Consider the following 15,102-nt stretch of genomic DNA (forward strand, 5'->3'; position numbering starts at 1 on the left):
TAAGAAAATTCTAAATAATCAGGAATGCAGCAACAGATAGAAGATATAAAAGGTGTCAATGGATTTACATGTACATATATTAGTAGTTAGGAGTGTGGTTGATCTGACAGATTCCCTTTAAATAATCCTAATGGTTTTGAATTTAGATGAAGCACAGAATGATACATACACGGACTCCCACATAACAAATATCTGATGCGAGGCAACAAAAATGGTTCTTAAGAATTGTAAATGTGGTAACATCTGTCATAGCAACTGGGATTCTGATCAGTAGTATTGGCTGCCGGAGTCTAACAAAAACTCTTAGGGGTACTTCGCACACTACGACATCGCAAGCCGATGCTTGCGATGCCGAGTGTGATAGTCCCCGCCCCCGTCACAGCTGCGATATCTTGTGATCGCTGCCGTAGCGAACATCATCGCTTCGGCAGCTTCACACGGCAGGAGACCAATAGAAGCAGAGGGGCGGAGATGAGTGGGACGTAAACATCCAGCCCACCTTCTTCCTTCCACATAGCCGGTGTGAGCCACGGTGACGCAGATAAGCTGATGTTCCTCGCTCCTCCGGCTTTACACACAGCGATGTGTGCTGCCGCAGGGGAACGAGGAACAACATCGTACAGTCGCTGCAGCAGCATTATGAAAATGTCGGACACTACACCGATGATACGATACCGACGCTTTTGCGCTCGTTAATCGTATCATAATGGATTTGCACACTACGATATCTACAGTGACGCCGGATGTGCATCACTTTCGATTTTTCCCCACCGACATCGCTCCTGCAATATCGTAGTGTGCAAAGGGCCCCTTTAGGGGGATTTACACGCTACGATATCGTTACTGTTTTATCGTCTGGGTCAGGTCGTTAGTGACGCACATCCGGCGTCATTAACGATATCGTAGCGTGTAACAGTTATGTGCGACCTAAAACGATCGCAAAAGCGGACAAAATAATTTGCCGCGGAGAGGTCGTCCTAAAACAAAAAATCGTTTACCTCTCATTAGCGATGTTGTTCGTCATTCCGTCATCGCTATGTGTGACACCGCAGGAGCGAGGAACATCTCCTTACCTGCCTCCATCGGCAATGCGGAAGGAAGGAGGTGGGCGGGATATGTCCCGCTCATCTCCGCCCCTCCGCTTCTATTGGACGCCTGCCGTGTGACGTCGCTATGACGCCGCACGACCCGCCCCCTTAGTAAGGAGGCGGTTCGACGGCCAGAGCGACATAGCAGGGCAGGTAAGCCCTGTGACAGGGGAGCGCGACTTTGTGCGCGACGGGCAGCGATATGCCCGTGTCGCACAAATGATGGGGGAGGGTACGCACGCTAGCGATATCGGTACCGATATCGCTACTGTGTAAAACCCCCTTTAGCCCATTAAGTGGTTGCAATACCAAAGTAAAAAAGCAGCCATGGTTTACAAAAACGCTTTAAAGATCTTTCTTTTACCTGATTAAAGGTGTTGTGCACTACTTGAGCAATCCATTCTTAAATCAAACAGGACCCTATTGAAAATAAGAACAGTTTATAGCCACCTACCAGACCGCAACCATTCCAACATTTGTAGGACATTGTTATGTTAATACTGCAGCCAATCAAAGGACGCTGATAGGCTGCAGTTCTCACACCTCGCCCGGGCGTCCAAGTCTCATCCGAGCGAGTGTGAGCACTGCAGCCCATTACCGGTCACTGATCGGCTGCAGCCGTCACATGACACAATGTGCACCAATATCGCTAGAACAGCACCGGTCTTGGAGGCAATTATAAGCTGCTTTTATTTTCAATGAGGCCCTCTTTGATTTAAGAAAGAGTAGTTCAAGTAGCAAACAACCCCTTTGAGCCAATAGCTGTTGTAGTCATTGATTGATCTGGTACGGCTATGACACTTAATATCTTTAAAACACAAAGTGTTGCAATAACAGGAATAGACAATGGTTGAGTCTCTCTCTCTTTTTTTTATTCTCTGGTGTCTTAAAGCAGTGTTCCTCAACTCAAGTGCTCAAGCCCAAAGCTCCCCAACTCCAGTCATCAAAGCCCACCTATAGAGATAAGGTTTTCAGGATTTCCTTAGTATTGAAGTGATAATTTAGTCACCTGCACAGGTGATTATTCCAACACCCGTGCAATACTAAGTAAATCCTAAAAACCCGATCTGTTGGTGGGACTTGAGGAATGGAGTTGAGGAACACTGTCTTCAAGGGAAGCAGTCAGGTGGATTCATGCTGCCCGAACCACAGAAAGCCTGCATCGTAGCTCAGCTCCATCATTACAGATATCCATTTCCCTCTGAAAAGCAGCAACATTTCAGAAAATATATATAGTTGAGAGCAGGAGCAGGGAACACTGTGACTGAGATGACTAGTCACAGGGGCAGATTCCCTCCAGCCTCTGTCTGCCCAACACTAGTTGACTATATGTGTCCGTAGGCAGAGACCTATCAGTCAAGCAGAGACAGGAATGGAGAAGACAACACTGACTCAACCCTTCCAATCGCCATCTCAGTTGTGTCGCTCCAGACTCCCCATTTTCTTTGAAACACGGCAGCATCTGAGAGTGACAACTAATGAAGGACTCCGATCCGTGTTACCCATTGCTCGGGCACCATGAATGACCTGAAGGGTTCCTTTTAAGATCAGTGAGGGACCAATTTTCTACCAATTATCTGGATTCTCGTAATAGTCTGAATTACAGCATATATTAGAGCTGTATCTGCAGAGGATTAATTAAGAAGACTCCCTCTCCAACGGTGAAAGCATTGGTGGTGGTCTTCTAATGCCCATTATTGAGACTTCTAAGTAATACCATAACTGACGGTAACACGTATGAGAAGCTGAAATGTTGGCTTTTGTTTTTTAAATTCAATTGTTCCTCATCTCCTTATAGCCGTGTGTATAGTGGCTTTAGAGTCCTCTGCGGATTTTAATATCAGAAGGATGCGTTACCTGCAAGGTTGTCGATTTCCTTCTCCTGAAGAAGACTAACGGCATCATCATCTCCTTCCAGCATTAGCTCGGTTTCCGCATTTTGATTTACCGCCGCCTGACTCCGGAACGTTTTCTTCGATTTCATGACATCTTCTTCTGTGCCTAGAACACAAAGGTTTTATAGTCGTTAATATAGAAGTTTTATATACAACTTATTAACCTACTTGTAGACATATTTAGCACCACGACCAGGTGCAGGGACCGAGGAATTATTAGAACTTACTATTAACCAGAGCAATACATGCATTATTAACCTCCCGCCGCTCCACAACAAGTAAACCTTATAGACTCTCTACATTCGTCGTCCATATGTCCTCCATAAAATTCTTTCAATCACATGCCGTTGCTTTCAATCATTTGGCGATCTCTCATGAAATAAGAGCAGGTTCAGTTTCCAGACGTATGAAATCTACGTTTGTCTAAATGAATGGCCTGACGGGAATCTTTTATGAATTAGGGTCACATTAATCAATATAAGAAGCATAGAAGGAATGAGGTCTCCCAAGGGCGGGCTCATTACATGGCTTGTAAAGACTGTCCTCCCACTATATTACTTTAACACTCCACAAATCAAGAGCAACTTATGGAAAGGAACTGCTTTCTTTCTCCTGTCTTATTTTATAACTCCGTCAATGAGATGAATGTAAAGAAAAAAAGAAAAACAAAATAACCTCAACATTAACCATTGCAGCACTTTTTATTTTTTTTATTAACATACAATAAAATGTATTTTAAAATCTAATTTTATCCTATTTTTTATGGTACCCTTTTGTCAATAAATAAATAATAATAATATTATAAATATCGGTCATATAGATTTATACACAGAAAAATACAGTGCCTTCAAATAAAGATATTCAGATCCCATGAACTTTTCACACCCACAAACTTAAATGTATTTTACTGAGATTTTATGTGATATATACCAACATTAAGTAAGCAAGTATTTGTGAACTGTAAAGGAAATATTACCTGGTTTTCTAAATATTTAAAAATATAAATCTAAAAATTGTGATGTGCATTTGGACCAACTTTTGTTGCAATTACTGTTGCAAAGTCTTTTGGGTTACTGAATATACTGGGGTATACGCCAACCCGAGTATAAGCCGAGGCACCTAATTATACTATAAAAAACTGACTTATTCACTCGAGTATAAGCCTAGGGTGGGAAATTCAGCAGCAACTGGTAAATTTCAAAAGTAATAATAAATACCAATAAAATGTACTGTGCCCCATCCTTGACTCCTGTAGTAATGTGCCCCATCCTTGACTCCTGTAGTAATGTGCCCCATCCTTGACTCCTGTAGTAATGTGCCCCATCCTTGACTCCTGTAGTAATGTGCCCCATCCTTGTCTCCTGTAGTAATGTGCCCCATCCTTGTCTCCTGTAGCATTGTGCCCATATTGTCCCCTGTAGTAATTTGCCCATATTGTCTCCTGTAGCAATATACCCATATTGTCCCCTTTAGGCCTAAGACACACGGCATGAAAATCGGTGCGAGTGGAGTGCGATAAAAAAATCGCATTCCACTCGGACCAATATTAGCCTGTGTCTCAGCACACATGAGCGATTATTTTCTCAGCCCTAATCAGACCGAGAAAACAATCGCAGCATGCTGTGGGTGTAATGCAATCATTGTTTCTCTTGCACCCATTCAAGTCTATGGGGCTAGAGAAAAATCGCACTGCACTTGCGGTACACCAGTATACTGCAAGTGCAGTGCGAGAATGGCAATAGCCGGCTACGAAGGAGAGAGGGAGATAAATCCCTCCCTCCACTCCGTAGTGCTGGCCTGCTCCTACGCAGCGACGGATAGCCCCTTCTGAGTGCCGGCCCACCCCCCGCAGCTGAGGTCTGCTTGCACAATCGGACCTCAGTCGCAGGGACACTAGCATTGCACTTGGCTCTGCTATACTGCCAGCATGAGCAGAGTGTCATGTGAGGGGATCGCAGTAATCCCCGTGTGGCCCCAGCCTTAGTAGTAATGTCCTCATTCCGGTCCTCTTCTAGTCCCCTATTGTGCCGTTGTTCACATACAAAATTATTCCCCGTCCTCTGTTCCCGTGGCGCCCTCATACCTGCATTTTGCAGACACCAGGAACAATACACCCCTTGGTCGGTGATCATGGGCCGGTGCAGGGGCCGCCACTGTTGTCTTCAGTCCTTTATTTCATTTGAATTCTTTGCAGTGCCGCAAATACTTCAAGTGAAGTAAAGCACCGAAGACAACAGCGGTGGCCCCTGCACAGCTCGCGATCACTGACGGGTCTACTGTTCCTGCTGTCTGCAAAAATCAGGTACAAGGGCACCGCGGGAATGGAGAACGGGGAGAATAATTTTTTGTGGGACACTCACTCAGGTATAAGCCGAGGGGGCGTTTTCAACATTAAAAAAATGGGCTGAAAAACTCTGCTTATACTCGAGTATATACGGTACGTCTCTACCAGCTTTGCACATCTAGAGGCTATTTTTGCTCATTGTTGTTTGGAATTGAGCTCTAGCTCGAGATGTCTGAGAACAGCAATTTTTAAGTCTGGTCACAGATTCTCAATGTGATTTAGGTCTGGACTGTGAATGGACCATTCACACACACATGAATATACTGTGATCTAAACCACAAATGTCAAACTCAAATACACAGAGGGCCAAAATTAAAAACTTAAACAACTTCGAAAGCCAACTTAGACATTTATTAAAAAAATGTCTACAATCCAGGAAGCTTTTTCTTATAATGAAATATGCATTACCCCATAAAATAAGTATTTTTAATGTAGCACAATAAAAGATAAGTATTATTGACCTGCTAGAGAGGGGTCAGCAGGGGTCATTTCTAGAGTGGCTTTGCCCCTTTAGGCGTTTTTAGATTAGACAACATACCCTTATCAGGTCATTCATCTTCATTCGTGGTTCTTTATAATTGTATTCAATGATGGCATGAGTGCACCGGCTCAATAGCATACCTGTGTCCAGCTTGTGGGGGAGATAAACTCGAGTAGTAGGTGCTATGCACGCTGACATGTATGGAAGACCACAAGGTGAGTGCACCCTGATATAGGGACAACGTCCGGCACAGGTGAATGCCAGTCAGGAAGTGTGTCATGGCTGAGGAACCATTACTACGCGGCATGTTGTAAACAGCCTTGTAGTAACCAAGGAGCGTGCCAGACCGGATTTGTAGTACTAGCATGTGTTGTCTACTGGAGGGCCAGCTCTAGCAGACATTTGGTACCTTCTCGCAGGCCAAATATAATTGCACTTTGGGCCAGGTTTGTCTGACATGTCTGATCTCAACCATGCCACTGTAGCTCTGGCAGTATGTTTAGGGTCGTTGTCCTGCTGTAAAGTGAACCTATACCCCACTTTCAAGTATTTTATTACAGCCTTTAAGAGGTTTTCATCCAGAATTGCCCTGTATTTAGAGCTATCCATCTTCCAATCAGCTATGACCAGCTTCCCTGTCCCTGCTAAAGAAAAGACTTCCCATAGCATGATGTTGCCACCACCATATTTGACAGTGGGGGTGGTGTTTTCACGGTGATGAGCAGTGTTAGTTTTCCACCACACATCATTTTGTGCATTAATCCCCAAAAGTTCTACTTTGGTTGGTCTGATCTCATCAGAGCACCTTTATGATGTTTTGAAAACTGCAAACATGACTTCTTATGGCTTGCTTTTAAAAAATAATCTCTTGTGACATTCTTCTAGAAAGGCCGGAATGGGGACTATACGACTAATAGTTGTCGCTTAACCAAATGCCTCATGGCTGTTTCTCTAATTAAAGCCATGTCTTGGTAAATTTGCTGTTGAGTCATTCTCCTTCCATTTAAGGATGACGGAGTGAACAATTATCAGTAAGATGTTCAGAGCTTGGGCAATTTTTTTTTTTTAATCTAACCCTACTTTACTTTTCTCCACAACGTTTTCTCTGGCTTGTCTGGTGCGTTTCTTGTTTTTTCATGAAGCTGCTTGATCCCTAATGTTCTCACACTTAAACAAATCTCTGAGGTCTTCCGAGAACAGCTAAAGTAATACTGAGAATAAATTACACACAGGTGAATTTACTAATTAGGAGACTGCTGGAGACAATTGGTCACTCAGGATTTTATTTAGGGGCATCAGACTACAGGGGGCTAAATATAAATGTACATCACAATTTTAAGAGTTATATTTCGAAAAGTTTTAGAAAACAGTGCATCATCCCTTTACACTTCACAAATACCTGTTACTAAAGCGGGCTTTACACGCAACGACATCGCTAACGAGATGTCATGGAATTCGTGACGCACATCCAGCCTCGTTAGCGACGTTGTTGCGTGTGAAACGCAGGAACGACAGTTAACAAAATTACTTACCTAATCATTGACACGTCATTCCTATCCCGATTATCGTTGCTGTTGCAGTACGCAGGTTGTTCGTCATTCCTGCAGCAGCACATATCGCTATGTGTGACACAGCAGGAACGAGGAACATCACCGTACCTGCGGCCGCCGGTAACGAGGAAGGAAGGAGGTGGGTGGGATGTTTGTCCCGCTCATCTTCGCCACTCCACTTCTATTGGGCTGCTGCTTAGTGACGCCGCACGAACCGCCCCCCCTTAGAAAGGAGGTGGTTCGCCGGCCACAGCAACCTCGCTAGGCAGGTAAGTATGTGTGACGGGTGTAAGCGATATTGTGCGCCATGGACAGCGATTTTCCCGTGACGCACAACCGACAAGGGTGGGTGCTTTCACCAGCAACATCGCTAGCGATGTCGCTGTGTGTAAAGCCCGCTTTAGTGTTGGTATATCACAGAAAATCCCAATAAAATACATTTAAGTTTGTGTGTGTAACGTAAAAAATGTGGAAAAGTTCAATTTTTCAAGGCACTATAGGAATATAGAGGATATGGAGAATGGCTTTGATTTAATAGAGTTCAATGTAGAAAAACAAGAAACTGTGTTGTTGCGGGAAGTCATATGCAAGTCATCATTCTTAATTCAGATTATACTGTATGAAGAACATTGAGAAGAAAATATCACTCATTATATTCATCAATCAGCCCAGAGATTAAATTAATGAAAACAACTATAACCAAAGAAATCCAATAAATAACTACAAGCTGTGAATACAAATTTCTTGCACACTAGTACAAATTTTATGGGAAACTACTGCATATATCCACATCTTAATGAAATCTAACAGATTCATTCAAGTAAGGCTAGGTTAACATTTCCGTTGTTTACGATCAGTCACAATCCGTCGCTCTGATAAACGCAATCCGTTTGGCGGATTCCGTTGTTTCCCATAGACTTGTATGAGCGGTTGATTGTGACTAATGACCCTGCGTTGCATTCGCCGCCCAACTGATCATTACTGGAACGACTGACCGTCGGGCTGCAGGAACGCAGCATGTAACAATTTTTGAGCAGCGGAATCCTTATGTTTTCACTGCGCATGCTCAAATCTTGTGTTTAATCATTCAAATGAATGTCTCTCTCTCTCGGCGGCCGAACGATCAGCTGATCACCCGGCGGCCGGCTTCTGTGAGCGATCAGCTGATCTCCCGGACGCCAACTTTTGAGAGCGATCAGCTGATCGTTCTCTCTCTCTCGTTTTACAACAGAATCCGCTTTATCATGACAATAAATTCCAATTCTTGTCATCCGTTGTACAACGCATCAGTCACAAGCGTCAAGCAATGCATGTGACTGATGCAAAACAACGGAAATATGAACCTAGCCTAATGCGGGCGTTACACGAGGCGATCTATCATGCAATAGGTCGTCGGGGGTCACGATTTTCGTGACGCACATCCGGCTTCGTTGGCGACGTCTTCCCGTGTGACACCTATGAGCAATCACAAATTGGCGACAAATCGTGTATCGTGTACTCGTCGTTTATTTTTAAAAAAATTTTCATTTTACTTTGCGACGGTTGTTCATCGTACCCGGGGTAGCACACATCGCACTGTGTGACACCTCGGAAACGATGAAAACAGCTTATCTGCATCCCGCGGCTCCTGCCGGCTATGCGGAAGGAGGTGGGCGGGATGTTTACGTCCCGCTCATCTCCGCCCCTCCGCTTCTATTGGACGGACGCTGTGTGATGTTGCTGTGATGCTGAACGTCCCATCCCCTTCAGGAAGTGGATGTTCGCCGCCCACAGCGACGTCACTCAGCAGGTAAGTACGTGTGATGGGGGTTAAACGACTTTGTGCGACACGGGCAGCGATTTGCCTGTGACGCACAAACGATGGGGACGGGTACGATCGCACATGCGATCGCACGATAGATCGCATCATGTGACGCCCGCATAAGGCTCTGCTCCGGTCAGCAGATCACTATGTCAAATGTATACAGTGTGGAAATTCACCGACGTGATATTGTACAACCAAACGTCAATGTCATGTCAAAAGACGTTCACTGGCCACAATGTAAAAACATACACTTTGCCATGTAATAGGCATACAGTGGAATAATTGGGGGACATTTGTTGGAGGTATATGTCGGATAATGCTTTAGCCAAAAATCGCTGTAAATCTTGTAGTGAGGGCTTTTGTTAATTACCTTGTGTAGTACATTCTGCCTCTCAGTAGCCCTATTGCGGTCCGCTCAACCCCATCAAGTGACCCCCGGACTCCGTGACCGTGACTTACAGTTGACCCGACATCACCGAGGTGGCCCCAGTCTCCCTGAGTGACTGGGCTGTGGCAGAGTTTCACCGCTCATCACCGCGTCAGTAATGTCGGGTCAACTGGAAGTTGATGTGACATCACCAGATCTCTGAGGTCACGGAGCCTGGGGGTCACTTCATGGGATGAGCGGACCGCAATAACACTACTGAGAGGCAGAACGTACCCCACAAGCTATTTGATAAAAGCCTTGCCTATGAGTTTTACAGCGATGTGGCCACTAATGGTGATTATTGAACCACTTCTTTAAGGTCTTTGGGAGTGTGGTTGGCAGGATGTAAGAGGGGGCTGTTAGTGAAACAGGAATCTAAAGAATTCCAATGATATGATTTGTGTCCTGTACCCATTCCACCCACCCATCTTTCCTCAAACCACAATGGGACATTTATCAAGCAAAACGTGCTAGAATTTTGACAAGATTTACATAAAACAAAATCTGCCTTTTCACCAAGAAAGGTGTGACCTTATTGGAAAAGGGGGTGTGACCTTACTGGAAAAGGTAGTGTGAGCTTATAAGAAAAGGAGGTGTGGTCCATGTGCAACAACCACCAAATGTCAAAAATTTGGTGTAAATATCTGGCACAAAGTAAACTAGTAGATGGTGTAAACTTAAAAAAAATGTCAGTTTTAAAATGTCAAAATTGTCATGAAATAAGTATTGAACACTTCACCAATTTTTAAGTAAATATATTACTAAAGGTGCTATTAACATGCATTTATTACTAGAAGGCAAATAAATCAAACCATACATCTCCATAAATTATGTTATGTGAGAAATTACACAGGGAAAAAGTAATGAACACATGAAGAAAGAATACGGCAAAAATCCATGGAAAATCATGACCCCAGCTAAAATCTATCAGTAATTAGAAACCAATCCTGCTACTTGATGAAAAATATCTGGTTCAACTGATGGCCTATAAAAAAGTGCCTCACTACCAAGGTGCCACACAAGAAACATTTCATGATGAGTAAAATCAGTGAGCCATCTCAAGACCTTCGCAACCTTATTGTGGCAAAAGATGCTAAAGACATTGGTTACAGAGGGATTTATAAACTACTGAAGGCTCCAGTGACCACTGTTGGGGCCATAATCCGGAATCGGAAAGGACATTTCACGACCAGGTGCTCCCCGCAAGATTGCACACAGAGGAGAGAAAATAATTATCAGTACAGTTGTCCAAGAGCCAAGAACCACCTGTGGAGAGCTACAGAAAGAGCTGGATTCAGTAGATACAATTGTTTAAAAGAAAATAAGTAATGTACTCAGCCACCATGTCCTATATGCATGCTTACCAAGCATTGCTGAATAGAGCTGAGCGAACCCATGGAATTTCATTTTGGTAGATTCAGGCAGACTTTAGAAAGAGTTTGGTTTGGGACCCGGACTTGGCCTGAACCCCAATGGATGTTACTAATAGGGCAGTTTGGGGTTTTCACATCACATGGGTGGGTGGGGTATTCCCTTTTTTTTGTTTGGTGCACACTACATCCATACATGCTGTTGTTACCTCCAGTGCGAGACGTTTAAATACTGCAAGCAGCTCGCAATGGGCTGAGGACCGAGCGTACCTAAACACAGATATGCTTGCGAGAGTGTTTTTCATGCGTAAAGCATCCAAACACCTATGCACTGATGCACCCTGAGCCTGCAGGACAGCTAGAATTTGTTTGAAACTTGATTGGAGTTGCTTATCCACCATCTGGACTATCCTGCATTGCAACCTTTCAGCAATTTTTCTCTGCTGTCCACATCCAGGAAGATTAGCTACAGTGCCATGGGTTGTAAAAAATGTTCTATTATGTTGCGCACGGTTGACAAAGAAATATAAAGATCCCTGGAGATGGACTTATAAATTTGAGATTGTTGACATTTTTCAACAATTGTGGTCCCCAAGTCCTCAGACAGTTTTTCTCTCCTCTTTCTGTTCTCCATGCTTAGTGTGGCACACACAGACACACAATTCAAAGATTGAGTCAACTTCTCCCCTTTTTATCTGGTTTCAGGTGAGATTTTCATATTGCCCATACCATTTACTTGTCACAGGAGAGTTTGAACGAGCATCACCTGCTTGAAACAAAGTTGTTTACCCACAATTTTGGAAAGGTGCCAACAATTTTGTCTGGTTCATTTTTAGGGGTGTGTGACATTATGTCCAATTTGTTTTTTTTTGTCTTTTTTGGGGTTGCTGAAATATACACAAAGGAAATTAAACGTGTATAACAACACATGTGTAATTCCAATAATTGGGAGAAATACTTAATTTTCTGGAACAATTTCAAGGGTGCCAACATTTTCGGCCATGACTGTAGAGTGCAGACTTGTGGATTAAAACTGGACAACCCCTAAAAAAAATTAATGTTCTTGGCAGTACATCATCCTGTGCTGCCAGAACATAATATTCTAAGAACTCAGAACAATCAATCATATTAATGATCGTTCTGGGCACATGGAAGTGATGTATGTTTGTCTAAAGAGGTAATTAAATTACCATGATCGGATTGTAGGTAGCCAATAGGTGATTGCGTAAGAGCCACTGACAATATGCCTAAGTAGACCCTAAAGCCCCCAAACACAGACTAATATCGGATGAACTCTCAGATATTTATGGGTTCAGTCAACTCTCTAATGTGTATGGGGGCGCTATTGGACTGATAGTGGGGCGATATGTCAAATCGCTGGTGTCTGATTTCATTCTGCTGGTCGCAATGTTCTCCCTCCCCCAGATAAGTTGCCAGCTGACCTATCAGCTGGTGGCATTCTTAGGTTGGGGCCACTTGAACGTGAGAGCATCGGATTCGATATGCTAATGAACCTTGGCTCCCACTGTGTTGTGAGTGTGAGCCGAGCGTCATTATACTGAGATCCGATCCTGTGATCGGATCACAGCTGCGGAGGAGAGGGAGAGATTAATCTCTCCATCTCCTCCATTGTCAGCTTGTGCATATATTGCATTGCACTCGGATATCATCTGAGTGCAGTACGATTTTTCACTTGCACCCATAGACTTGTATGGGTGCGAGTGATCCAAGACTTTCTGAAATTCGCAGCATGCTGCGACTGTTTTCTTGGTCCGATTAGCATGCTTGTATATGGGAGTGTCGGCACAGATGGCTGTTGGCCAAAAGTTTGTTTGAAGCATGGTTCGGTTGATAATCAACTAATGTGTACGGCCAGCATTAGTTTACTTCTGCAAAACAGTTTTGTAAAAATCAAACAGAAAACATAAGGGTTCATTCTTTGCTGATCTGTTCCATTTTTACCTGGGAAAAGGCTGAGGGCAGTAATGGAGGCCAAGAGGTGATGTTTAACATTTTATTCAACTGCAGATAGGACGGGGCTCCTGTTGCAGCCAGACACAGGACAGTGAGGAGAGGGGACATAGCGAACACTTCATCATATATTTCTCACTTTTAATATGGTACAAAGGAGATTGGATTTTGCAGGTATTGCCGCATTTTTGGGCTTTTTTAATCTATTTTGGTCATTTTTTATGGTTAGTTTTTCTTCTATACAAGTTTATAACCTCTAATATAGATCACTACCTAAAATATAATAGATCACCTAAATTCCTATGAAAAGTGATCAGGATAACTGATTCTGTGGACGCTTCTAAAGGCAGCGTACACGCTACGATTTATCTGACGATATGTCGTCGGGGTCACGGTTTCCATGACGCACAACCGGCATCGTTAGCGATGTCGTTGCGTGTGACACCTAGGATCACAAATAGGTTGAAAATCGTTGATCATTGACACGTCGTTCAGTTTCAAATTATTGTTCGTCGTTTGGAATGCAGCAGACATATTGGTACGTTTGACACCCTGCCAACGACGAACAACATCCAACCGACCGCCTTGGTCAAACAATATATCGCTTATCGCTGTTGCGTTGTTTGTGAGATCGTTACGTGTGACCACAAATAAACAACCTATGTGCGATCTCGACAAATCGGAACTACGATCTGGGCGTGTCACAGTTTACGAGATCGTGAGATAAATCGTAGCGTGTAAAGCGGCCTTTACAATCCTGGGTTCTTTGCATTTTAATTAGTCTGAATTAATTTACCTTGTAAGAATTCCCATAATTTAGAATAAAAGTAAGAACAGAAGTATCGGCAAGATCAGCCCGGATACTGGCACATCTATTAATAAATACAGGCAACGCAAAACATGCATGACCACGATTAGCGCTTTCATTACAATACCGTCATGATACGATGCCTGCTCTCCAGTCGCATACAGCGATGGCATTGGGGTTGGTGTTTGGTAGTGCAGCTCTGTGCACCAAGCTAAATCGCCGATAGGGCAATCAATGTATGCTAAAAGCTGGCTTTCATCTGTAAAGGCTGGCAGGATGGAAAGTTAACCTCATGATAGTGTTACCTAAATGTACTGACAGGAAATCCTAATGTTTCCAAACATCTGGAAATCCACTTCAATGAAACCTTTTTTCCCCTCTTTCTTCCTTTTGAAGGATGCTATTCCTAGTGGTATATTGAAAGTTCAACACATCAATATGACCATTTCAGACAACTCTTCCAAGTACAGTACGAAATGGGCAATTATTTCAAGATGTGAGGATGTTCTGGAGGATACGGTCTGTGAAATGGACACCTCATACAAGAGTTTTCAGTAAATGTCTGCGATTATACTCTTCTCTTTGTGAAGCAGCACTTTGTGTAATCCGTAAAACGCCGGAGGAGTCTATAGCGCGGTGCCGACGACATGCTCTCCACGAGAACACCGCACGTGATGACATTAATGGGCAGTCGTCTTCCACACAGGCTATGGGGACTACTCTGTGAGAACATGTCAGGGTTACAGCAGGTCAAAAGACAGGTTCAGTCCCAACCGGAGAACGGTACAGATCCGATTAGTGGCTGCTAATCACTAATAACAAGGAAAGATCTCTTCAAATATAAGAGTGGAAAGTGTGTGGAAGAGCACCAAAATATTCGGTCTCGTTTTACATAAAAAAGTGGAGTTCATGCCAAATGTTTTGCAAGTTTTTAACACTAGGTTTTTAAAGGGAAGGTGCCAAAAAAAATAATAACTAAAAAAAATATAAATTATAAATGTTTTAATGTCTTGTTTAAATATTATAATTTGTTTTAATGGAGCAAAATATAAAAAAATAATTAATAAAGTTTGATATGTTCCCCTCAAACAGTAGGGGGAGCAGCTGGTGAAAGGGAAGCATAAAACTAGACTGGATTACAACTGCAGTAAAAGTGGGCAGAATCTGCTCTCATGTGTGTGATGTCACCTCCCCATCACCTTCTGGGTGTTTCCAAAAGGATAAGCAAGGATAAAATTTAGGGACACAGTGCAGAGCCATTTTTTTGATCCTGCACTGTGGAAAGTGTCACCGACGACGGTTGGCATAGTGCTCCACTGTATAATGTTCCCCCCAGAAAGTGTGCACCATATACTCTGCCCCTA

At 43.4% G+C, this 15,102-nt stretch overlaps 1 protein-coding gene across 4 annotated transcripts in view; it reads right to left on the reverse strand.

Annotated features, from left to right (window-relative positions):
* The window catches only part of NBEA (neurobeachin), a 1,081,445-nt gene that overhangs the window by 340,733 nt on the left and 725,610 nt on the right, over positions 1–15,102 (reverse strand). For all 4 annotated transcript variants that reach the window (XM_075337333.1, XM_075337330.1, XM_075337331.1 and 1 more), the window contains one exon: positions 2,946–3,089. In XM_075337333.1, coding sequence (XP_075193448.1) covers positions 2,946–3,089 — 144 coding nt within the window. The remainder of the gene's footprint in view (positions 1–2,945; positions 3,090–15,102) is intronic.

This window comes from Anomaloglossus baeobatrachus, chromosome 2 (genome assembly GCF_048569485.1).
Source record: "Anomaloglossus baeobatrachus isolate aAnoBae1 chromosome 2, aAnoBae1.hap1, whole genome shotgun sequence".
Lineage (NCBI taxonomy): Eukaryota > Metazoa > Chordata > Amphibia > Anura > Aromobatidae > Anomaloglossus > Anomaloglossus baeobatrachus.